The sequence below is a fragment of the Vombatus ursinus genome, unplaced genomic scaffold (assembly GCF_900497805.2).
Source record: "Vombatus ursinus unplaced genomic scaffold, bare-nosed wombat genome assembly UNPS02014793.1, whole genome shotgun sequence".
NCBI classification, from domain to species: Eukaryota; Metazoa; Chordata; class Mammalia; order Diprotodontia; family Vombatidae; genus Vombatus; species Vombatus ursinus.
In genome coordinates, this window is record NW_020954571.1 from 13,448,733 (window position 1) to 13,474,785 (window position 26,053).

A 26,053-nucleotide genomic window follows, 5' to 3' on the forward strand; every position below is an offset into this window, starting at 1 on the left:
ACACACACACACACACACACACACACATATGAGACTGGGCTTGGGAAATCCACTTAGAGAAAAGATATATCTACCTATCTATCCACAAATATATACATACATATACAAATATATCCAAGATTTAATATGTATTAAATATATGTACACATATATACTATATATATAATATGTAAAATGTATGCAAATTTTGTTGTTCAATCATTTTTCAGTTGTGTCCAACTCTTCTGTGACCCATTTAGAGTTTTCTTGGCAAAGATACTGGAGTGGTTATATGTGAATATACATACACATACATACATTGGGCTCTTGTATACACAGGTGTGTATGTGTATGTATATGTAGGCGTGCACATGTGTGTTATGTACATACATCATCTATACATAAATGTGTACATATGCACACCCGTGTTTCTATGTAAAATAGATATAGTACATACATATAAATACATATACACATATATCTGACCAGATTTCACACCAGCCTTGTCTTCTGTCTGCCTTCAGTTTCCCTGAAAGCTGAAACAGCCCCCTGGCTCTCCGCACCTAACTACCCCACCTCAGAGGAATTCATTTTGTTTCTCAAGCCTTTGAGTCTGAGCCCATAACCAGATCACTTAACTGTTGCTTATCTGCAGGGTCTATTGTGCTGCCAGCCTCCAGTCCCTTGGAAATAGCCACAACTCAATCTATGTCCTTATTACGCCCAATTAAGAGGGCTAATGATGCTAAAGCCAATATGTAAATTGTGAGTACATGAGTGAACTCACATTATACATTTAGATACCCAAAAAATGGAGTCCCCATGATTTAGTCATAGGATCGGTGGAAGGCACCTTTAGGATCATCAATTAATGATGGTGTCACAAGGAACCAAAAGCTGATTAAATGTAGTTTAATTTGTAACCTGACTTAGTTTACCTATAGAGTTTGTTTAACTAGGCTTGTTTCCTTAGGGGATATATGAGATTATGACATTGCTTAATTAAACTTTTTCAACTTTTATGACATTGAAAGAAACATGGGATTGTGAATCTTTTTTTTTTTAAACATTTTTGTGACCTTCATGGCCATATGTGTTCTTTCAATGCCTGGGAAATCTGCCTGTATTGTGGAATACACTTGTTTCCTGTAATGTCCAAGTACTGTGACTTATAGCCCCTGCTATTTATTCATTTTGATCCCTCTGACTATGTGTTGCCCCCAATCTGGTCGCTACCCCTTTGTAAAGGAATTCTATCAAGCTCTTGATAAAATGAGCAGTGAAGGGCATAATCTCCACTGACTCTGGTTATTTAACCTAGCTCTTTGCTTCTGATAATTGTGCTTTCCATAGTATAGGAATACTGGGCTTTAAAAAGCTCCAAAGTGGGGAAACTGTAGGAAAACTTAAGTGCATTGTTTGAACCTAGCCCTGTGTGGCTGAGTGACCAGACTTGTTGCTTAGAGATCAGATTCATTTAATGCTTAACTTAGGACATCCAGGTTATGCTGACCCCAAAAACCTTTTAGGAATCTGAACATTGATGTGAGGAATGTAAGGAATTTCCTCCTGTTATATATCTTTATCATATTACATATTTGTCCTATTGGTAGGTGAAAATTCTACCACTGACTTTCCTATTAGGAAAGGATTTTTTTCAGGGGGAATCGGCATAACCTGGATGTCTTGAGTTAAGCATTAAACACATCTGTTCTCTCAGCCAAGCCAAGGCTAGGTTCAAACAATGCAATTAAGTTTTCCTACATTCACAACAACCCTGGGTGGTAAGTGCTATTATTATCCCCATTTTACAGGTAAGGAAACTGAGGCTGAGAGAGGTTAAATAACTTGCCCAGGTTACACAACTATTAAGCTCCTGAGGTAGGATTTGAACTTTGGTTGCAGCATCTCTCATCTATGTCCCATTCAACTCCAGGCCCATCATCATCACCACAGTGTAGGTCTGCCTCACCTCACTCCTATGTTGCAATAATCAGTGGCTTGATCTCTGCCCCAAGTCTCTCTCCTCTGCGGTCAAAAGTGATCTTAGCTTAGTTGCCAAAGTGATCTTCCAAAGCACAGGCCTAACCACACACCTTTCTTAGTAAATTCCAGTGGCTCCCTATATTTGACCTCTAGAATCAAATATACAATATTAAATATAAAATCCTGTTTGGTTTGTTAAATTCTTTACAACCTGGTCCCTTCTTACCTTTCTAGGCTTAGAAGATTTTCTTTGCTCCCCTCTTTGTACTCTGTGATTCAGTAACACTAGGTTTCCTGCTGTTCTGTGCGCCATCTCCCGACTGTGGACTATCCACCATACCTAGATTCTCTTCCTTCTCATTTCTGCCCTCTGGCTTCCTTCAAGACTCAGTTCAGATCCTGTCTCCTACAAGAAGCTTTTTCTGGTCCCCCTTAATTCTAGCGCATTCCCTCTGAGATGACCTCTGATTTACTCTGTACTTATCTTACATATGCATAGTTGTTAGAGTATCTCATCCATTGGAATATAAGCTCTTTGAGGGCAGGGACTGGTTTTGCCTTTCCTTGTATCTCCAGTGTCTAGTACAGTCCTTGACACTTAGTACACATTTAATAAATGATTGTTGTCTTGTTAACGCCAAGTCCAGTGTGCTGTAGAATTCTGTTTTTTTTTTTGTTTTTAACTTTTCTTTTGTATTCCATAGGGTACCAGTGATCTTAGCCTACTCTTCAGTTCAGCCTGGTGTGACTGGCTGTGCTGGGTCTCTACTTTCCCTTGGTCGGCATGGTTTACTTCCTCAACTACCCTTTCCTAAGCATGACCAATAGGAATTGTGGGGTGTTCTCTGATCAGATGGGTGGTCATGATATAAGTGAAAGGGCATTGGGGGAGAAGTCAGGAGACCTGTGTTCTAATCCTAGATCCATTACTAATTTGCTATGTAACCTTGAGCTGGTCACAGAATCTTTTTTAGTTTTATAGTTCTCTTCTCTTAACATAAAATGGTGGGAAGGGGTTACCATGGAGGGGTAAGGACAAGAAATCTTAGTGTCCTACTTGGTTCCCAAGGCTGTTGTGAGGATCAAATGAAATAATCAATGGACACGAGTTTGCTTTGTAAAAAAAAAGGGGGCATATAATAAAGTAGTGCCTTGAAATTGCAAAATAACAAATTGATGGAATTCTTGTTGTATGAATGTCTTAGAACAGGGATTCATAGCTTAGCTACCTAGACTATTTCAAGGTGTCACAGAAAACCAGAAGTGACCTTAGAAGTCATCTTGTTCAGTCTTCTCATGTTACAGATGAGGAAACTGAGGCTTAGAAAGGAAGAGACTTATTTAATTCATGCAGGTACTAAGGGGGCAGAACCAGGTTTCAAATCCAGGTTATTGTGGGGAGCCCTCTCTCCTGGTTTTAAACAATACAGACCTTTTTTTCCTTTTTCTAATTATTCTCATATTTTTGTCCCTCCCTCCCTCTATCTCTTTACTTGGTCAGTTTTTTGCCCACTCTTTTTTTCCTTTTCTTCTCCTCTCCCCCCCCACCCCAATCTTTCTCATGCCCATAAGCAGCCTACTTACTGGATCTTAGGGTTTAGAAACAGTAAGGGACCTTAGAGATCATCTCTTCATTCTCTTGTCACTTCTCCCAGAAGGGGCTTGAAGAGGCTGCTGAACCCTGGCCTAGAGCCTTGAATGTGTGGGATAGGAGAAGGCAAGAGGTCACCAGGGGCTAGGGGAGCAAGTACATTTTCCTGCTTCCCAATTGGGAAACTGGGAATTTGGGAAGAGGTTTGTGTGTCACCATTTGGCTAGTAATAATATGTCTCCATGGCTTCCCAGAGTAATGCTGTTGTACCTGAGAGTGCCATTTGGTGGTTTACGGTTCTTATTACTGCTAAAAATGTTCTCTCTTACTGTTCTTTAATCTTACTGGGGCCCTGTGATTTCCATTCAAGAATGTATTTTAGGAGAATGAATCCTGCTTTTAACTGGCCCATGCTGAGTCTGTTCTACCATTGCCAGAATGAGAGAATGTGTGTGTGTGTACATACACATGTGATATTTAAAGGTAATTCAATTTAGTAAACATTTTATAAAAGACACATCTGAAGGCCTGACCTTCAGATTCATTAAGTAAATACTTACTAATCATATTCTTGGTGCAGCACCCAATGCTAGGTGCTGGAGAGCCTTATAATAATACTAACCCTGCTCTCTAGTGGCTTATAGTCTTACAGGATGTATCCTGACTATCTGGTTGGTATACACGTAACTGATATAAAGGAGAGTGTGATACATATCAGGGAAGTATCTGGATTATGAGAAATTAAGATGTTAGATTACTTTCTGGGGTAGGGAAGGTACTTTCATTGAAGACTCCAAGGAAGAAGGGGGAGTGGTAGACCTTAGCTGGGGCTTGAAAGAAAGGAGAGGAACTTCCTCTGTTCTGGGCACAGGGAACATCGTAAGCAAAGGCACTGAAAAAGGAGTGAAAGTAGTCTGATTTAAGAATAGAGAGAGCATGAAAGGGGAATAATGAATTAAAAGTCATTTGGAGTCAGACTCCAAATGGCCTTGAATGTCAGTTTTTTAACTGTACAGTTTAGTTTGTAGGTAGTCAAAAGGCACTGGAAATTTTTGAGTAAAACATGACATAGGATCACAGGTTTAGACCTAGGAGAGACTGTAGGCAAACATATGTCCTCTGACTCTTTCTCCAGGGACTAATTCCACCCTAAATACAGTAACTCTTTTTCCCTTCCTCCCTCTGTCCTCCTTTCTCTTTCCCCCTCTTTCTCCTTTATTTGCTCCCCCTTCTCTCCCCTGCCTCTCTCTCTCTCTCTCTCTCTCTCTCTCACACACACACACACACACACACACACACACACACACACACACAAACACTCACACTTTTATATATAATCTAGTCCAAATTCCTCATTTTCCAAAGGAAGAAACTGAGGCCCAGAGAAGTTGAGTAATTTGCCTGAAATTACACTCTTAGTTTCTGGGAGCCAAACCAGGACTGTACAGTTCAAATTTCTTGACTGTAAGTCCTGCAGATCTTTCAGTTTTAAACATGCCAAGTAGGGCCTACTTAGAAGTCTGGAGTTGTTCTTCTGGGTTAGCTGAACAGGCTGGAGGTCAGGACACTGGTTGGGGACTGAGCACTGTGAGGTTTTTGAACTGGTTTCCTTCTTAGCTCAGGCAAAGATTGTGTTTGACTCAAGTGTGGTTCGTGTGGAAGTGACCGTCGACTTGACTAGTGTTGTTTATCCATGCGAGGTCAGGACTGATCCATCCTATTGTGTCCTAATAGGGACCAACCTGTACCCCTGGAGGCAGGAGAAACAGAAAAAGCTGAGCTCCTCAGAGCCAGCCAGGCCCAGCTGTTCCTGTTCATTCACTCACTCACTCACTGACTTACTCATTCATTCACTCATTCATCTTTTCTGCCATTAAAGAAACCGGGTGGTTTGGCTAGTTGCTAAGGAGGTGGAGGGAGGGGATGGAGGGGCTTGCTGAGTTGGCTGTGGGGTTGGCTTCAGGAATAGTGAGCTATTAATCACACTTCTCTTTTCCTCAGTGAACAAACAAGAGATGAATACTGTAAGGTCTGATAGCTCTGACGTGGCTGACCCACTTGGAGAAGCTTTGTGCTCTCCTTGTAGGAGGCTGGGCTGGAATTGTTCCTGAAGATGCTTCTCTCTTCCTCTGGTCTTTGGCACTTTCCCTCCTCCCTCCTGTCCTTTTCCCCAGAGTAATTTCCTTTCCTTTGCCTTTCTAAGGAAGATCTCTATCCGCTGCTGGTTGGCTGGGGACTTTACCTTTCTTTCCCAGTTCATTCCATCCATCTCATTGAGGAAGCAGGAGCTTTTTTTCTTCACCACCTCCCAGAAAGGAACTATGGATCAGTCTGGAACTCAGGGGAGGATCTTGTTTCCCAGTCTTTTTTTTTTTATTCTTTAGATTTAGAGTACATCCAAGAGCCAGGAAATGGCCCAAAGCAGATGACAGACTCATAGCCCCATTAGCTTATAAGTTTATAAGATCCCTGTCACCATCCTCATCATCATCTGCAAGCCTTTATTAAGTACTTTATACATATCTTGCCTTGTATTAGCTTCTATTTGGGAAAATGGGACATAAATCTTTGAATGTTTTTAGGATCATAGAACTTTAGAGCCAGGATGTACCTTAGAGGTAATTTAATTCAGGCCCTTCATTTTAAAGAAGTGGAAAATGAGGGCTAGAGAGGCAAAATGATAAACTAAGGTCACTCAGGTAATAAATGGGATTTGAATCTAGTTATTTTGACTCTAAACCCAATGTCCTTTCCACTGAGCCCCACTGACTTAAGATGCTAAGTATCAGACATGTGATACACTCTGTGTGTGTATGCTGTAGGAGTTTAGGGGGGGCATGGGTGGGGATTACTGTGACCTGGGATGTTTGGGGAAGACTTCATGGAGGAGAAAGAACTTGAGTTGATTCTCGAAAAATAGGTAGGACATGGACAAGGAAGAGTATTTTGTGTTGTCACATTGACTTGGGAGTTAACCGTTTTCATGATTTTCAAAGGACAGATTCTCTTTCTTTTTCTTCTCCTCCTCCTCCTCCTCCCCTCCCCCTCCTCCTCCTCCTCCCCCTCCTCCTCCTCCTCCTTCTTCATTGTCAATGTCTTCGTCTTCTCCCCCCCCCCCCATCTATTGGCTCTTTTCCTGTTCCTACAAAAACCCTCATGTCTCTCCCATTCTCTCTTGAGGTCTTTTTGTGGTAGCTAAGAATTAGAAATCAAAGGGATGCCCATAGATTGGGGAATAGCTAAATAAGTTGTGGTATATGATTGTAATGGAATATTATTGTGTTACAAGAAATGATGAGCAGGATGATTTTAGAAAAAGTTGGAAAGACTTATATGAACTGATGCAAAGTGAAGTGAACAGAACTAGGAGACCGTTGTACATAGTAACATCAATATTGTTTGATGAAGAATTGTGAACGACTCAGCTGTTCTCAATACAGTGATCCAAGGGTGGCAGCTAGTTGGCACAGTGGATGGAGCTCTGGCCTTGGAGTCAGGAGGATCTGAGTTCAAATCCGGCCTCAGATACTTGACACTTACTAGCTGTGTGATCCTGGGCAAGTCGCTTAATCCCACTGCCTCACCAAAAAGCAAAAAAAAAAAAAAAAAAATACAGTGATCCAAGACAGTCCCAAAGGACTAATGATGAAACATACTATCCACCTCCAGAGAAAGAACTGATAATGTTTGAATACATGAGGCATGCTATTTTTCACTGTCTTTCTTTCATTCTTTTTCTTTTATTTGAGTCTTCTTGTACAAAACTATGAATATGGAAATGTTTTATATGATTGCACGTATATAACCTATCTCTGATTGCTTACTATCTCAGGGAGGGATAGAATTTGGAACTCAAAACTTTTAAAAAGGGGCAGCTAGGTGGCACAGTGGATAGAGCACCGGCCCTGGAGTCAAGAGGACCTGAGTTCAAATCTGGCCTCAGGCACTTGACACTTGACACTTACTAGCTATGTGACCCTGGGCAAGTCACTTAACCCCATTACCTAGCCCCTCCCCCCCAAAAAAACTTTAAAAAAAGTTAAAATTTATTTTAACATGTAATTGGGGGGAAATTTTATATATTTGTGTGTGTGTGTGTGTAATTCTTACTTGATCCTATCATTCTCCCGAGCTTACTGTTTTGAGAAAGCTGTCTACACTTGGTATCTCCACTCTGTCCTCTTATTCTGAACTCTGGTAGCCAACCACATCATTCAACGGAAATTGCCCTCTCCAATGTAACTAGTGGTCTCTTAAATGGCAAATCCAATGGCCCTTAATCCTTCTGGACCTTTCTGCAACATTTGACACTGTTGGTTTACACTGACCTTTGGGATACTTTCTCCTCACTTGGTTTTTGTGGCATTGCTCTTTCCTGGTCCTCTTCTTTTTTTGCTGGTTCCTCATCTGTCTCATACCCACTAACCAAGAGTGTCCTTCAAGGTTCTGTCCTGGGCCCTCTTCTCAGTTGTTCCCAGAACTACATATTCAACCCTAGCCTCTTTTCTGATCCTTCACCGCTACCTGCTTTTCGGACATCTTGGATTCACTATGTCCTAACCAGAATTTGTTATCTTTCTTCTCCCCTCTTCCAAACTTCTCCATTAGTATCACAGACTCCATCCTTCCAGTCACCCGGGCCAGTAACCTCAGTGTCCTCCTTGACTTTTCCCTCTCTTTACCCCTCTTTCCCCTCACGTATCCAGATGCTTGTCATTTCTGTCTTAAAAAAAAAACAAAAAAACAAAAACAAAACTACAAACTCCCAGAGCCCCAGCCCAGCCTCTCATCTCATTTCACATGGACTATTGCAGTAGCCTTCAAAATGATCTCTCTGTCCCAAGTCTGTCACTCCCATCCATCTTCCACTCAGCTGCCAAAGTAATTTTCTAAAGTATAGGTCTGACCATGTCATGCCTCGGCTCAGTAAACTTCAGTGATTCCCTATGGCTTTCAGTGTCAAATATAAAGTTCTCTGTGTGGCATTTAAAACTCTTCCTAACCTGCCCCCTTCCTCTTCCCCAGTCTTCGTAAAGTTTACTCACCTCTACACACTTGAAAATCCAGTTTTCTAAATCCACTGGCCTCCTTGGCAGTTCTTTGAACACATCATTCCATCTCCTGTCTATGTGCCTTTGCACTGGCTGTACCCCCCCCCCCCCCCGGAGTGCTCTCCCTCCTCACCTTTGCCTCTTTCTCTGGCTTCCTTCAAGACTCAGCTCAGATCTCAGCTTCTGCAGGAGGCCTTTCCCTGTCCACCCAGCTGCTCACACCTTCCCCTCCCACATTGTCTTTCATCTAATCTCTGTATATCTTATATCACCTAGTTATTATATACAGGTTACTTCCATCATTCAAATGTGTGCTTCTTGAAGGCAGAGACGTTTTTGCCTTTCATTGTATCCCTGTGGATAACACAGTACTTGGTAGTAGTAGGTACTTAAGAAATACTTATTGACAAGCTGATTGCAGGATACTGCTAGATGCTAGAGATAAAAAAGATAAAATGCAAAACAGCTCCTGTCCTCAAGGAGCTTACATTCTCTTGGTAAACTGAAGACAGAATAGAAGAAAGAACTTGCTTGATCTTGTTTGGGTTAAAGAGCTGTGTGGGGATCTTGAGGGATGGGGAAAACCGAGAAGAGTTGGGAAAGGTGTTCTCTGTTCTCCTGCTGATCCAGCACCTGCTGTTTTCATGACTTCCAAGCCGTAAAACTCACCCATATTAAAGGACCGCCATCATCAGTGTTGTTAATAGTGTATTGAACAACCTCTTCATGGAAGTACCTCTTGAGTTTCATCCTCGGGTTGCTGTAGGATAATGAATTTTGGGGTTATATCTGCTCTCCAGGAACTCATTGGCAGAGAGGGGTCTTGATATGTTTGAAGGGAGGGAGGACCCACATGCACCAATTCACAGATTCTTGAAGTTGAAGTGAATAAATTATGCTAGCTAATTAAATTAGGCTGTGCTTTAATTAATTAGAATGATCTGTGTTAAAACTTGCTCATCTAGTGGACTTTTTTTTGTTCTTTTAAAATATATTTTATTGATATCTCTTGTTTTTACATTATGTCCATTTCCCAATTTATTCCTTCCTCTTTTCCCCTCCAAGAGAGTTATCCTTTATAGAAATATCTATGAATTGATTGGTATAGGGCACTCCGGTGAAGAAATTCCCTCTGCCAATGAAGGTCAACAAATTCTCTGCAGTCTGTGGTCTTAAGAGTTACCTGCAGGGGCAGGTAGGTGGCGCAGTGGATACAGCTATGGCCTTGGATTCAGGAGGACCTGAGTTCGAATTTGGCCTGAGACACTTGACACTTACTAGCTGTGTGAACTGGGCAGATCATTTCACCCTATTGCCGTGTTAAAAAAAAAAAAAAGCAAAAGTTACCTGCGGTGCTTCTTAAACTGTGGGCCTCGACCATATGGTGTTATGACCCACAGTGTAAAATGCGCCGAAGGGGTTTCCAGTGGAAAAAATTTAAGAAGCCCTGACCTAGAGTACTGAGAGTTTTGGTTGTGTAACAGAAAACTTTTTTTTTTTAAAGGGAAAAAACAATTCAGCAAAACTAAGCAGCACTATGAAAAAGTCTGCCATTCTATGTTGTGTTCCACAGCTGTAGTCTTCCACCTCTGCAAAGAAGTAGGGGAGGTATTTCTTCTTTGGGGCCACATTTGGTCTTTAGAACTTCACAGCATTGTATTGTCTTTATATATCAGCACTACTGTGGTCTTGTGTATACTATTTCCTGGTTCTGCTTACTTTATCTTGCATCATTTCATATAAGTCTTTCCATGGTTCTCTAAGTTCATCATATTTGTTGTTTCTTATTGCACAGTCATGTTCTGTTATATTCCTCTACTCTGTGTTGAGACATTCCCTGGTTGAAGGGCATTTACTTTTTAAAAAATGGACTTAATTTTAAAGCATACTGGCTGGGGTGGGGTGGGGTGGGGTTGAAGGCTGCTTCAAGTACAATCTTAGCCCACAACCTTACATGGAAATATCCTTCATTTCATTGGTTTGTGTCTTAGTTTCTGCACCTTGAAAAGGTGCGTTATAATCCCAAACTGTCGGGGCTAAATCAAAATAAATTAATAAAAAAAATTTAAAAATGTGTAGCCTATATCAGATTGTGTGCTATCTTGAGGAAAAACGGGGAGAAAAATTTAAAACTTGAAACTTATGGAAGTGATTGTTAATAAATCAAAATAAATTAACAAACTGTCAGGGGGAATAGAGAATTGAGGGATTTGATATCTGGGAAATACTACAGACCTCATATGTAAGAGCTGAACTAGTCATATCTGGGATACCGTTAGTCAATGAATAAGGCTTAAGTAAGGTGAAAGGGTCCTTGCCCACTGCAGAGCAGGCCCCTGATCTCTTCTCTCTGCCTTTGCAGGGAAAGGCTAAAAAGGAGTCCCAAGAGTGCCAAGGCAGAGGGCTCCAGTCCTGTGCCGGCAGAGACCTCACTGTGCTCAGAGCAGGGGACGATGACAGACGTGAAGGTGAAGACGGAGCTTCCCGATGACTATATCCGGGAGGTGATCTGGCAGGACGACGCCAAAGAGTCCAAGAAGAACGTCAAGGACGGGTCTGGGGACGTGCCGGCTGAGATCTGTGTGGTGATTGGGGGTGTCCGGAACCAGCAGACCCTTGGTGAGTGGCCCAGAGTGACAGCTGAAAGGTGGGAAACTTGCCTTCCTACTTTGCCATTGCTTTGAGCAGTTTTAGCAGCGACTCAGAGGGTATGGGCAGGAAGGGGCCAGGACCTCGGGGAATAACTGTATTTCCTGTCCAGCATCTTAGCCAAGACCACCTGTCTGTCTTCCTCTCACTCCTTTGGCATTCTCCTCTTTCTGGGCCTCTTTGTACGGAGAACGCTTGAGTTCCGTGGAAATAGGTTTCAGAGCAGGTCGATCTTCCTTTGGCTCTTGAGTCAAGGAGGGAATGTGTTCTTGACTCTTGTGCTCTGTAGCTTTTGGTTTGATGTCTACTGCATACTAAATCAGCAGAACTGCCTCTCATCATATCACCTCCATCCATCACCTTAGGCTCCTTCAGGATATTCTTTTATCTTGTTCTTCTTTATGTTAGTATGCCTTCCTCCTCCTTGCCTCCTCCCTTTCCCCACTTTTCTTTCATCAGCATCCTAGGGGGATTAAGATTGAGTACTCATTGTGAGCATGGCCTCTCCTCCTCGAAGAAGCCTAGAACTTTCAGTGACCCTCTGTTGCCTGCAGGATGAAGTATAATTCATCATTCAAGACCCTTTTGGCACTTACTAGCTGTGTGGCCCTGGGCAAGTCACTTAATCGCATTGCCTACCCCTCCCCCCCCAAAAAAAGACCCTTTGGGGGTCAATGGAAAAAATTTTACATTACAAAAATTTTAAATTTCTTAGTTTTACAGTCAGAGGATTAGGGTTCAAGTACCAGCTACTTTCCTGGGCATTTGTAAAGCGAGAGGATTAGACTCGATGTCCTCAGAGGTCACTTTCAGCTTTAAATCTCTGATCCTGTCTTTCCAGACTCCCTGCTCCCTTGTTTTCTGAACTGGTCTCTTTGCTGTCCCATGAACACACTGTTCACATGACTCTCTTACCTGGATAGCCCATGTTTGAGGCCCAACTCAAGCCCCACTTCCTCCATGAAGCCTTCCCCAACCACAGTAGTCTGAGGTAGTCCTGAACTCCTATGGCATCTCCTAAATCTGGCCTACACCTTTGGCACTAACCAGGGAGTGCCTTTTATTAGTTATTTTTTCATATTTCTGTGTCTTGTTTCCCCAACTAGACTATAAACTCCTTGAAGGCAGGGACTTTGTATGGACTGTCTTTGTATCCTCCTTCTCCTTATGAGGCTTAAACACCTTCAAAGCAGGTGCTGAGTAAAGACTGGTAACCAAAAGAAAACCACGTTCTCTGCTTTGCATTTTTAAAGTGTTTGGGCTTTTTAAAAGTTTTGCTGCTGCCCTTTGTTTTTACATTTTCATTTCTGAACATGTTCTGCTACTTAGTGAGTCTTCCCTTGTCACAGAGGTGAAAGTTAAAAACCAGCTGTACAGCCAAACCAACCACCATATCACCCATTCCTGGCAGCACAGGCAACACTCTGCACTTGTATTTCCCCACCTTTTCAGCGAAAAGAGGGTAATGCATTGTTCTCATCTCCTTTTCAGGGCCAAGCTTGGTCATTCTAATTTTATGATGTTTGGTTTCATTTTCTTGTTCTTTCTGTTTACATTGTTGTCTTCCCTGTATGTATTGCTTTCTTGTATCTGCTTACTTCACTCTGTGTCAGTTACATTCATCCCTCCATGTTTCTCTAAACTCCTCATTTTAGTCATTTATGGTGCAGTGATATTCTGTTACATCCACTTTTCACAGTTCATTCAGCCATTCTCTAGTTTGTGGGTACCTACTTTGTTGCCATTTCTTTGCTACCATTTTAGTTTTGTATCACATCCATTTCCAAACATATATCCCCATTCCATACTGTGCCCCATCTCCCTCCCCTACCCAATGATCCTTCTCTTGCAATTAAGTTTTTTAAAAGGGGGGGAAAGGTCTTCAGTCAAACTAACCTTCAGACAAACTAATTAGACAGTGACCACATCTGCTAACATATGAATATTCCTTATTCATGATCCTCCCTCCCTGAAATGAAGGGGGGGACGGATCCACTTTTCATTTTAAATAGAACCTTCGATTCAATGATCAAACATTAGAAAGGGACTGAGCTATGAATCATACATTCACATACAGGTCAGAGCTTTGAGCAGCCTACCCCAAAGCTGACGTTTAAATGTTCTCATCCATCCTTGGTGAATACTTGATAAGAGTAGCCCCACTCCTTTGCACATGAACATGTCAGGTGGCTGGCAGCTGAGAGGTTCCTTGCTTCCTAGATGAATTTCCACTTCTTAGAAAAAGACAGGGCTAGACTCTCATGGCCTTCACTGACAAGGCTGTTGAGTGCATCACCTCTCCCTCACAGGGTATGGCCCCATCACCTGCCCTATGAGGGAACGGGAAGAGCATTAGATTAGGCGTGAGAAGACCTGAACTCTAAGGCTAGTTGTGTTGGGTTTAGTTGAGTGGCTTTGGGTCAGCTACTTGGCCTTACTGTTCACTGTTGGGGATAATGATACCTTCTCTGACTACCTCACAGCGATGTTATGAATAAATAGTGGGGGTAATGTGTGGGAAGTCCTGTACTGATCTAAGGAACTAGTATCACTATCATCTGAATTCCAGAACTTAAGGAAGAAATTAGGATTGATGGAGAGAAGAGATGACTTAGAAATTCTCTTTGAAGCTCTCAGAGTTGGCAGGCAGTGTAGTGTACTGGACTGGGAGTCAAAAGATGTGCCTCCTAGACACAGCAATGCCACTAAAGAGATGAGGACCTCGGGCCAGTTATTCCTCTCTGGGTCTCAGCTTCCTCATTGTTAAAATTGGAAGGGCTTAGGCTAAATTCCAGTTCTGACATTTGATGCCTCTTGGAATTTGGAGGATCTGTGTGAAACAGTTTATTTCCTGGCCTCCTGTTTATTGTCTGCAAATGACTAGAGAATCAGGCCACCACCTAAGCGAGAGCCCAAAGGGAGGGGAGTTGCCATTTTGGCCAGACCCACCAGAGTGAGGTGGGAGCTCCCTCTAGTGGCTAGATCTTTGCATTCCCTAATGAAACCAGGATTCCAGGGGCCGGCTAGCTTGCTGGTGGACAGCAAGGCAGGTGTTCCTTCTGAGCTTGGGACCTCAGCAGAGCATGACATCTGCCAGGTGGAGAGTCATTTAGGTTGCAGGAATGGGGCGGGTGCCAAGAGGAGCTGACTTACTTGTAAATATTTGAAATGGGGAAGGGGAGAGGGAGGTAGGGCAGAAGCTGGGGTGGGACTTGGAATAATTAGAGGGAACAGCTTCTAAGCCCTCCAGAGCACCCTAGGATCCAGGAGGAGGGAGATTGCTGGCGAGCACTTTCCATTTGACATGTTTCATTTCATGCCTTAGCTGCTGGGGAGCCTCTGGAACCAGCATAGTCCGGAGGCAGCTGGCAGTGAGTGCTCAGTTCCACAGAGCAGAGAGGCTCCTAAGTGTTCCATTCATTCAGCCTCTTGCATAGTGCTTGCCCAGTATTGGGAGGCACGGAGATTGGCTCTGTGGATGAATAGTTTTCCTTTTTGATCACTCAAGTCTGTACTCTGTTTGAACTGGAGCACCCGGATGCCTCTTCCCTGGAGCCTCATCTTCTCTGCTCTCCCTCCCACACCCATCCCCTCTCTAATAACCATCAGACAAACAGTGTTCCCAAAGCTGCAAACATTATCTGTGCGACTTCCCCTGGTGGTGATGGCCTGAGGGCTGAGGCTCGGGGTTGGCATTTGGCAGCTTCTCCAGTGGGGGAGGGGGAGGGTGGGAATGTTGCTTTTGGAAGGGACATCTATGTTTCTGGAGCAGCTGGGGGTACTTTGGGCTGGTTCCATGGCCTTCACTAGGGAGCAGAGGCTGGCTGCCGCATTGGCTGTTGCCACAGCGTCCAGGAATTAATCATTTGATGAGGGTTTCCCCTCAGCCTTCTTCAGAATGCGTGAACAGAATTCCCCTGGAATGGTTCACTGAGGGGCCAGAGGAGAATCCTGGAAAGACCTTGGTTTTCTCCCTTTGTCAGGCACAAAGTGGTTGTTGTTAAAGATGGTGGCTTTCATTATTGGGCGAAGATTGACAAGGCGGGCAGCAAGCCAACTCTTCTTATCGGTCATCAACTGAGAGGATGACTTTGGATCTCCCCACATGTCTGATAGTGCCCTAGAAGAGAGCTGGCTGAAAAAAAAAAGAGAGCTGACTGAATGGCAAGGTTGTTAGGCAGAGAAGTCTAGTGGATAGAGCTATGGCCTTAGAGTTAGAAGTCTTGGGTTCAGCTCACTGGCTGTGTCTTGTTGGGCAATGCCTTACCCTCTTTCCTCATCTGTAAAATGAAGGACTTAACTGATCTCTAAAATCTCTCCTACCTTTTATAGTCTTCAAACTCTATAAACTGTTATCAGGGGATACTACAGTAAACAAGACCTTCATTAACTGGGCTCTTAACATTCAGGACCTTAAGAGTGCCTGTCCAGGAAAAGTAGAACTTACTGGTTGGTTCTGAGATCTTGACTGGTCTTCCATCATTGTCGTCGTCGTCGTCGTCGTCGTCATCATCAAAAAATGCTTACAGAATGAGGAAGTTTTAGTTGGTCCTATTCTAAATACCACAAGGTTAATAATAATAGCCAGCATTTCTTTAGCACTTTAAGGTTTGCAAAGCACTTCACATGTTTCCTCTTTTGATCTTCATAGCAACCCTGTGAAGTAGCTATTATTACTATTCCCATTTTATAGATGCAGAAACTGAGACTGAGAAAGTGCCTGAGGCAGTGTGTTAACTTAAATTTTCCTGACTCCAAATCTAACACTGTATCCACTGTGTGACCTAGATTCTATCCTTGGCCCTCAAGGAGACTATAAAGTCAGGGCCTAGATAGATTGACAGATCACAACATCTACCTAGATTTTTTTGTGTCATGGACCCCTTTTTTGAAGCTTATGGACCCCTGCTCAGAATAATTTTTTTAATGGATAAAATAAAATGCGGAGGATTATAAAGGAAAAGTTTAGTAAAAATAATGGCCTCCTTAGGCCATTAGGATCTCTGGATCCCAGGTCCAGAACCCTGGCCCAAAAATGTGTGTCTGAGACTAGATTAACAGTACTGCTGTTATCCATGAGCATAGGATTTATCGTGGTTATAGGTAGGTTAATGATTTAATTCAATAAACATTTTTCCCTGAGCTTTTACTGTATACAGTTTAGCAAAGGTATCTAAGATCATATCCTTGCCTTCCTAGAGCTTAAGGAGAACAGAAACATATAGAGAAAGGAGAACATCATAGCATAGGAGATGGAAAAGATAAAGAGCTATGGGAACACAAAGGAGGGAGGATGTATTGATTTCCATTAAGGTCATTAAAAAAAGATTTTTGGAAAGAAGGGTGGTGCAGTAGAAAGAGCCCAGGCTTTGGAGTCAGAGTACATATTCTGCCTGTGATGCTGACCACTTGTGTGACCTCAGGCCAATCACTTAACTTCCCTAGACCTCAGTTTCCTCATCTGTAAAATGAGGGGGTGAACAAGATGACCTCTGAGATCCCTTCCAGCCCTGGATTTATGATCCTATTAACTCAACGAGGCTTTTAGCACTCAGCGCAGTCTCACACATAGCAGCTGCCCAATTAAATATTTGTTGAATTCTAGTGAAACAACATTAGCTGGGGAGTTAGGAGACCTGTGTGCCAGTCCTGGCTCTGCCAATGATTGTGCCACCTTAGACAAGTTACTTCATCTCCCAACTTCTCTGGATCTCAGTTTCTTCATAGGTAAAATGAATGGATTGAACCACATGACCTCAGGTACATTGTGAATTTAAGACTTAGAGCTTGAGATCTAGTTGGGTGATTAGTTTATATTGAAAGTGACTAATAGGTGGGACAGAAGGAGGGACTCATGGTTTATTTAAACAGTAAGTGGTTTAGACAGATCAGGTGAGAAAACTGGGAGAGTTAGTTAAAGGCCATGAGGAGGGATGGTTCAAATGAACAAGAATGAACAGAGGGCATTCCATATGAGGGTAAAGGGAAGTAGTGTGGGGAAACTGGAGATTGGAATGCACAAGTTTCATTGACTTTTTAGTGGTCCCATGAACTGGGAACAGGTCTGCAACGTCAGGAGTGTGCTTTACCACTGAGAGGAAGAGAAAGTGCTTGAAGACCCAAGGTAGGGGGAAGGGGGCAGCAGGATGGACCAGAAGCAGCTTCAGAGGGTGGCCTAGCCGAGCACAGAGCCATTTGGGCACAGCTCACGTGGCTTTTCTGCCACAGAGCCAACGGACGGCATGTGACAGTCAGCAACGGCTGGGCCAATTCTTCCCCATGGTGCCTGCTGACAGTTTTCAGTTTCTGTAGCTCTGTTGGCATGACAAGGTATGTAGAGCCTGCCAGAGTCAACACATGGCCTCCAGCTCCCTGCCTCGTCTTCGCTTGCCTCTTAGAAGGCAGCAGCTCCAGGAAGACGTCCTGGCTGTTCTCAGACCTGCTCGGTTTTTACTTCTTGCTGCCTCCACCACCAGGTCCAGCATTCAGATGCCAGGGCTTTCAGAGACTGAATATGGTACATTCAAGATAGTTAGGGGTAGTGACTTCTGGGAAATCACTTCTCTCTGCCAGTTTTCTAGTCTGTCAAATGGCAGTCATGGTAATTGTGCTACCTATCTCACAGTGTTATTAGGAAAATAAAATGAAATGATGGATAGGAAGGACCTGGACAGAAGGCCCCAGAGAGTGCTAAACAGATAGGAAGTGTTTATGTGATCCTAGGGTTGGCACAGCTCCTCTGAACTAGGGACCCAGAGAATGATTTTGGGATTGCCCCTCGTAAAATTTTTCTGGCTTATTCTCCACCCAGGGAAACCCTGGGAATGTTCAGTGCTTGGCTCATTTTGAAAATCCTTCTGGAATGTGCTTTACCCAAGGAAATCCTGGGGATCCCAGTATCTGGCTCATTTGGCTTCCCCCAAAGGCTCTCGGCTGTCCTGTAAGCACTCAGAAGAACAAGGCTATTAAACCTAGAAGAGATTTTTATTTAGATAACAAAAATGTAGGAAAGACTTGTACCTGAGCCTATAAATAGGGGAGAAAAACTCTCCTCAACTTTCTGTTAAGACTTATGCCATCTTTCTGACTTAGGGCACTACACTGTGTGACTCTGGGTTATTAGAATCAATTAGAATCACCTCCTCCCCAGCCAGATAGTCATATGATTCCCGGGTCCAGCAAAGGACAAGGTCCAGCTTGGCTCCTCCCCATGGTAGTTGTGCAGCTCATTGGTTCTTGGTTCTAGCCTTTCCCCTGGACCTTGGTTTCCTGGTGTCCGGCTGCCCTGACCTGTCTCCCCTCTCCAGCATTCCTCTGCCGGTTCCGCAGGCCCCGTAGAGTTGGCACCCTCCATCTCACACCTATCTGCAGGTCTGGACACAACTTCCCATCTCCATCTTGCACTGGCTGCTTGCATCCAAAGGTCAGGTGGGTTCAGTGACCTTGAGCAAGACTTAGCACATCCATCCCTTGCCTCCCTTTGTGTCTGGGCTGCTTCTGCCTCACCATCTGGGTTTGCTCTTCATTGCTCATGTGTTCCCTTCTACTTAGAAGCAGTTGTCCTCTTGAGCATGTGGCCCAGGAGTCTGGAATCAAACGCAGGCTCGTATTGGAGCTCCACCCTGCCTTTCCAGCCTCGTCTGGTCTTGCTCCCTCTCGTACGTGCTTCTCTCCTGGCCATGCTGACCTTGCTGCGGTTCTTCCTCCCCGGTGCTCTGTCTTCTGTCTCCGTGCCTTTGCGTGGCTGCCTCCCCGTGCCTGGAAGTCACCCCTCTTCACCTCCACTACTTAGCACTCCTAGTTTCCTTCAAACATTATTTAGGCTTCATGAAGTCTTTCCTGATCCTCCCCAGCTGCACTCCCTTCCACTGCTCCCCGTAACTACTCTTTGAGGGGTACCTACTTACGTATGCATAGTACCTCCCCTGATTGAATGTAAGACCCTTGAAGGCAGGACCTGTTTGATTTTGGTCTTTCTGACCACGGTGCCTGGCTCCCAGGCATCCCAGACGGATGGATTGATTGACTGGTGGTACAAGCAGTGTAACTTGGGCTTCTGCCAGTTTGCTCCCTCCTATTTCATAACATTCAATTTGAATAATACTGTTTGACAGCCCAGAGCTTGTGGGCATTTGTGTCTCCTTGGCAGGCAAGGATCGCTTAGTTGGCTTGAACCTTTAAAAATGAAACTGAGGGACACTCACTTTTTCCTCTGCCTTTTCTAGTCTAGCCGCTTTCCTAGGAGAGACACTGACTCTTCCTTTTTTTTTTTTTTTTTCCTCCCAGGAACTCATCTACTTTGGCTGGAATCCCGATCCCTTCTGGGGCTTTGGAATCCATCCTTATTCGTTCCTATGTCTTTAAGATGCATGCCTGTGGAGCAAAGAAAATGTTGTCTGTATAATGCTTCATAAACATTATAAGCATACAACAAGCATCATTAACTAGTCTGACGACCTGCTGCCAGCGATGATGCTGACCCAGGGTTCCCACATCTGGGACTAGGCCTCGCTCCAGCTGTCTTCTCTGTCACCCTCAGTACCATGCCCCAGACCTCAGGGAAAATGCTTAGTGCCCCGGCTGCACGAGCCAGAGAAATCTTGTGACCTGAGTCATCACATATAGCAGGTTGTGTCTCGCTGAGCCCCAGGGATCTTTGGAAGTGCTCCAGAACTTCTGTGGCTACAGTGAAGACTTTCTTCTTGTTTTCCCTCTCTTCTTCCCTCCCTCTATCTTCTTCGTCTTTCCCCTTCCCTCCCCTCCTCCTCCCTCTCTCCCTCCCTCTCTCTCTCTCTCCTCCTTCTCTCTCTTTCTCCCTCCTGTCTCTCTCCCCCTCTCTTTCCCTCTCTCTCCCTCTCTTCCCTCCCCTCTACTTCCTCTCCCCCCTTTCCCTCTTCCTTCTTTTCCTTCTCCTCTCTTTCTCTCTCTCCCTCTCTTTTCCTCCCTTTCCCTTTTTCTCCTTTCCCCTCTCCTTCTTCTTCCCTCTCCTTTTTCTTCTTCCTCTCCTCCTCTTTTTATCTTTCTCTCTTCCTTCTTCTCTCCTTCTATCCCTTCCTCAACTCCCTCTGTACCATCCCCTCCAAATTTTTAGCCTCACCACCATTGCACAGCAATTACCAAAGGAAGTAATTGTGTCTTCTCTTGGGACTCCTGTGTCCTATATTCCCAGAACAGGTATTTGTCCCAAGCTCACCCTGGGAGGTGTAGCAACATCTAGATTCTTTGCACTGGCTGTTCCTGTGCTTAGAATGCTGTTCCTTCCTACCTTCACCTCTAAGAATCTCTGACTTTCTTTAAGAATCAGGGGTTCAAATGCTATCTTCTGGGAGGCCTTTCCTCCCCTCTCTCTCCCCCCCCCCCCGCTGCTAGTCTCTCCCCCCCCCCCAGGTTATGTATTCTATGTGTGTCTTAAATATTCCTATTTATGGACATGTTATCTCCCTCGTTAAAATATAAGCTTTTTGTGGGCAGGGCTATTTTTGTCTTTTCATTGTATCCCTAGCACATATCACAGTGCCTGGTACGTAGTGAGTGCTTAATTAAAGTTTATTGATTGATTGGATTCAGAATCACCTTTTTTTTTTTAACTTCTTTTTCATGATGTGAATGTGGACCTCAGTTTCCATGTCTGTTGAATGAGAGGCTTAGACCAGATAACTCTTAAGGTCCCTCAGATTTTTGTATTTTGAAGACCTTTATAGTGCTAGGATTCTTGTATTCAGTGATCCTTTGTTTCTAAAATTCTTATCCTTGTTTCTAAGACCGTCTCATCAGATCCTGTGGAATGATGGCTTTACTCCTGAAACTGATGCCTGAGGCTGTGTCCCTACTAGCCTTATTTACTTTGAGGGGAGGCATTGGCCTCACCCAGAGGCTGGGAGCCTGGCCCCTGAGTAGCCTCACCTTGAGATCTGGAGGACTAGGAAGCAGTCTCATTGCGCTGCCTGGCTCATGCTCCTCCTCTGGGCTAATCTCTTTCACAACAGCAGGGGGTCCTTCGCTGTGTTGACAGGAGAGGCTCATTAGCTCAGTGGATAGAGTGCCAGACTTGAGAGACGTAACCCTCCATTCATAATCCTTCCACACTTAACCTCTCTCTTTCAGCCCCTGTTTTTTTCATCTGTAAAATGGGCCTGATAATGACCCCTACCTCTGCATGGCAGACCTTAAAGCACTGTATAAAGGCTAGCTATTAGTATTTGTGCCAAAAGAAAACTCCTCATTTCATGGATAAAGAAACTGGGACTTAAGACTGCAAAGAAATTTGCTCAAGGTCTCCCAGCTTGTTAACAGTATAACTGGGACTAGAGCTTGGATCTCCTTGCTGCCAGCTCAGGGTTCTTTTCTCTACACCCAAGCTTTGGAAAACCCCTGGCTTTTTTAGGGCTCTTTTCTAATTTCATGTGCCATTTAGAAGGTAAAGGTATCAAATGCAATCTACCTAGTGGATCTGAGTGAAGGCAGTCCTGGAGTTTTGATGATGCATTGAGATCAGGTGTGTTACGGCTGAGGCTGCGCCTCTTAAACTGGGGGCAGATGAAGGATGGGGTGGCGGGGGAGGAGCCTCAGTTGACCCAGCTGTCGACAGATGTTCCAGAGGCCGAATGTGCAGGATGGCTAAAAGGATAAAATTCTTCAGCTCCTTCTCCCTACTTCCTTCTGCTACATGACAGGCCTCTTTATATGACTCCTTTTCCACAACAGGATACCATAATTAGCTGATGCTCTGAGCCCACTTCATCCCAGCACTCCGTCCCTTTGCTAAGCTCTTTAGTCAATGAGGAGAAGGGAATAAGCATTTATTAGTCACCTACTAGGTGCCAGACACTGTAGTAAGCATTTTACAAACATCTTATTTGATGCTTACAACTCTGCGAGGTAGGTGCTATTATTACCCCCATTTTACAGTTGGGGAAACTGAGGCAGAGTCGTTGTTGTTGTTGTTGGATTTTGTTTCGTTTGAAGTGACCTGCCCGGGGTCATATAACTAGTAAACGTCTGAAACCAGTTCTGAACTCTGGTCTTCCTGATTCGAGCTCTGTCTACTGTGCCACCTAGCCATCTGGAAATTATAATAGCATTTATACAGACTCTACCATGTGCCAGCAGTGTGCTAAGCACTTTTGACAAGTATTATCTCATTTTGATCCTCACAACAACCCTATGAGGGAAATGCTATTATGATCCCCATTTTTACAGTTGAGGAAACTGAGGCAAACAGAGGTTAAGTGATTTGCCCAATAAGTGTCTGAGGCAAGGTTTGAACTCGTGCCACCTTGGCTGCAGGCCTATCCACTGTACAGTCTGGCTGCCTAATGGGACCAATGAGGGGAATGGGTAGTAAAATTCTTCTTCTCTCCTCTGTGATGAGGCCATGATCCGGCCTATTTCTTCTTCTGACTCTACCCGATGTATAGAGACACCTATACTATGTGCTATGGGGGTAAAAAGAGAAAAGGAACAGGTAGTCTGTGTCTTTAAGAAGTTCACAGAAGACAAGACTTGCTCCATGGTAAAAAATACACAATTATGTCACATAATCTCAGAGTAGGAAGGTACGTTGTCTAACCCAGTCTGTGCTTGAGCGCATTTATCGGTGGCACAGAGACCTCTGGGCACAGCCTCGATCCCCATCCTCTTGTTCCCTGGCATTACGCCCAAACCTGTCTCTCGGCAGCTTCCACTCACGGATCCTGATTCTGCCCTCTGGGACCATGCAGAGCAGGGCTAATCTCTTCTCCTCCTGATAACCTTTGTTGTCCTTTCTCTTCTTCATGACAGCCCTCCATATATAGCTTTGAAGGCAGCTGTCGTTCCTGCTATGATCTTCCAGATGGAACAACCCTAATTTTTTTAAAAAAAAATCCTCCTGAGGCATGATCTTCTGGCCCCCTTATTGTCCTGTTTGCCCTCCTGGACCCAGTACAGCTTATCAGTGTCCGCTCAGAGTTGAACACAGTGCTCCAGATGTAGTCTGCCCAGAGAAGAGCACAGTGGGAGTATCTTCTTCTATGCCTCCCTTTATTAAAATAAGTTAAGATTGTGTTAGCTTTTTGGGGCTGCTGTGTTACATCATTGATTTGTACTGTTTGCAGTCTGTTAGAATCTTTGAATCTTTTTCACATGACTATATATTTACAGCCACCTCCCTGATCTTGTTAGTACATTAGATTTTTTTTTTTACCTGTGCCCACTTTTACCCGTATTAAATTTAAGCTTATCAAATCTGGTCATTGTTCTAGGTTATCAAGATTTTTTTAAAAGATCTTGATTCTTTTCCATTGTTTTAACTAGGCCTCTCAGTTTTCTAATCAAGTCATCTATGCCTTGATTTAATGAGATAATGTTTGTAAAGAGCTTAGCACAGTGCATGGCATGGAGTACAGGCTTAATAAATGCTTATTTTTTTCTTTGTCTTCCTTCCTTCCTTCTTCCTTCCCTCTCTCCTTCCCTTCCTTCTCTCACTTCCTTACTTCCTCCCTCCCTCCATTCCTCCCTTTCCTTCCTTCCTTCCTTTCCTCCTTCCCCCTTCCATTCCTCCCTCCTTACCTTCATCTTTTCCTTCCTTCCTCCTTCCCTCCCTCCCTTCCTCCTTTCCTTCCCCTCCCTTCTTCCCTCCCTTCCCCCTTCTCTCTCCTTCCCTCCCTTCCCTTCCTTTCCTCCCTTCATTCTTTCCTCCCTCCCTCCCTTCCTCCCTTCCTCCTGCTTTCCATCCTCCCATTCTTCATTCCTGTTAGCCTGCCATTCGTCATGTGTTCTCAGTGAAGCCATGCTGCCTCTTAGCAGTCACCTCTTTTTCTAAGTGTTCTAGGATGGGTTAGAACCCTAGAATGGGTTCTAGGATGTTGCCGAGAATTGACGTCAAACTTTCTGACCTTTAGTGTGCCTTTTTTTTTTTAAAATTCCAGGCATTTGTTTGTCTCCAGTCATGTGGCACCTTTCCCATTAGTTACTATTAGTGACTCTGCAACCCTGTGGGCTAGTCTTTCTATACCCTGGGATGTGGCTTCTCTGGGGACCTGATTAAGTGAATTTACCAGGTGCTCTCTTATGTTCTCCTCACTTGTCTTGAGTTCAACTCCCAGTTAACCATTTTTGTTTTGTCCTTCAAGAGTTGAGTAGTTCTGCCTTCTCTTTCATCTGTTGTTATCATCTCATCTCATCCACAAGGTAATCATCTCTCTCCTTTGATGATCTGAAAAATGCTTTTTGTTGTTGTTATTCCTAGCATTTGTCATCAATCTCATGACATTATTCTTATCCTGCTACTCTTTTGTTATTCACCCTCAATTACCCACTTATAAATTAATCAATAAATACTTTTCCTCTGAGATTACCTTTTATCCACTCTGTATATATCTTGTGTACATGTGGTTGTTTACATGTTGTTTCTTCCATTAGATTGTGAGCTCTTTGAGGGCAGGGACCATTTTTAAATTTTTCTTTTTTTTTTTGCTTTTCTTTGTATCTCTGGCACCTTGCCTAGGACACAGTAGGTACTTAAGCAATGCTTGTTGATTTTTGACCGACATGTATCCACATCAGACTCTTCTTCACAGTCCCCTTCTTCTTCTTCCATAGAGTTGCTCATATTTGTGTTGTTAGAATTGTCTTCATAAGGATTTCCTATTTCTCTCCCCTCTAAACTTTTAGGCCATAGAATCCCATCTATCTTTTCTATGATATATTTGAAATGTCTTTTCCCAAACTCTAGAGTACATGCCTCCTCCTTTTTTTTTTTTTTAATCACAACAAAGGATTAAAGTATGGAGTGGCCACTCCCTCTCAAAGTTCCCATGGTATCTAATTCAGTAACCAGTTCCTTCTTGTTGTCATCAGACATAGATTCATAAATATTGCTATAGCACAGGGAAAGGGGGTGATTAGTTGTGTGATTAATCTGGGAATAATTCCTGAAGGGGGCAAGAATTCTAGAAACCAGGATGGAGAAGGATCTGTAAAGTAAAACATTTTAGGAATGTTTTGAGGGATAGGAATTGTTAGTTAAGTTGTTTGGTGGGGAGAGGGGGGATAGTCATGATTCCTGCCTTTAGATATCTGAAAGGCTGTCATGGAGATGAGGGGTTAGCCTCATTCTCTGTGGCTCCAGACACTAGAGCCAGTGGGTGAAAGCTAATGGGAATCAGATTTCAACTTCATACGAGACAAAACTTCCCAATAATTAAAGCTAGCTAGAAGCGGGATGTGACACTGCAGTTATTCAGGAAGAGTGTGGAGGGCTGTCCTTTGAGGATCCTGGAAAAGGAGATTCCTGCCTTGGGGGGAGGGGGGATCAGATGACCTCTAAGTTCCCTTAGAGGTTTAAGGTTTTATGAGGTATTTTGAGTGGGACACTATGAGGGAACGCTCAGAATGAGTCCCTGAAGACACCTGCAGTCATAAATGGATCTCCTAGCAGCTGTTTTCAGACATTCTCACTCTCCTAGGTAAGAGCACAGAATGGGCTGGCAAGACTTGATGCCATTTTCCTGGCATGAGTCTGGTTGACCAGCTAGACTTTTGAAGGGGAGGATCACTCAGCAGGAAGAAGGGCACTGCTTTGTCTCAGAGCAGCTTTGGGGAATATCCTCTCCTGCTTGGGCAGAGTTTTTTGAGCCTCTAAATGCTGGAAGGGACCTCAGAGGTCTTCTGTTCTAGGCCCCTCATTCTGTAGATATGGATAGCTAATGGCACAGTGACTAGAGCACTGTCTGGAAGGCTTATCTTCCTGGGTTCAAATCTGGCCTCAGCCACTTACTAGCTGTATGACTCTAGGCAAGTCACTTAACCCTGTTTA

The 26,053-nt window shown here is 43.8% G+C and overlaps 1 protein-coding gene across 6 annotated transcripts in view; it reads left to right on the plus strand.

Moving 5' to 3' along the window:
- Positions 1-26,053, plus strand: part of ZNF618 (zinc finger protein 618) — a 103,633-nt gene that overhangs the window by 34,573 nt on the left and 43,007 nt on the right. For all 6 annotated transcript variants that reach the window (XM_027869569.1, XM_027869571.1, XM_027869572.1 and 3 more), the window contains exon 3: positions 10,970-11,226. In XM_027869569.1, coding sequence (XP_027725370.1) covers positions 10,970-11,226 — 257 coding nt within the window. The remainder of the gene's footprint in view (positions 1-10,969; positions 11,227-26,053) is intronic.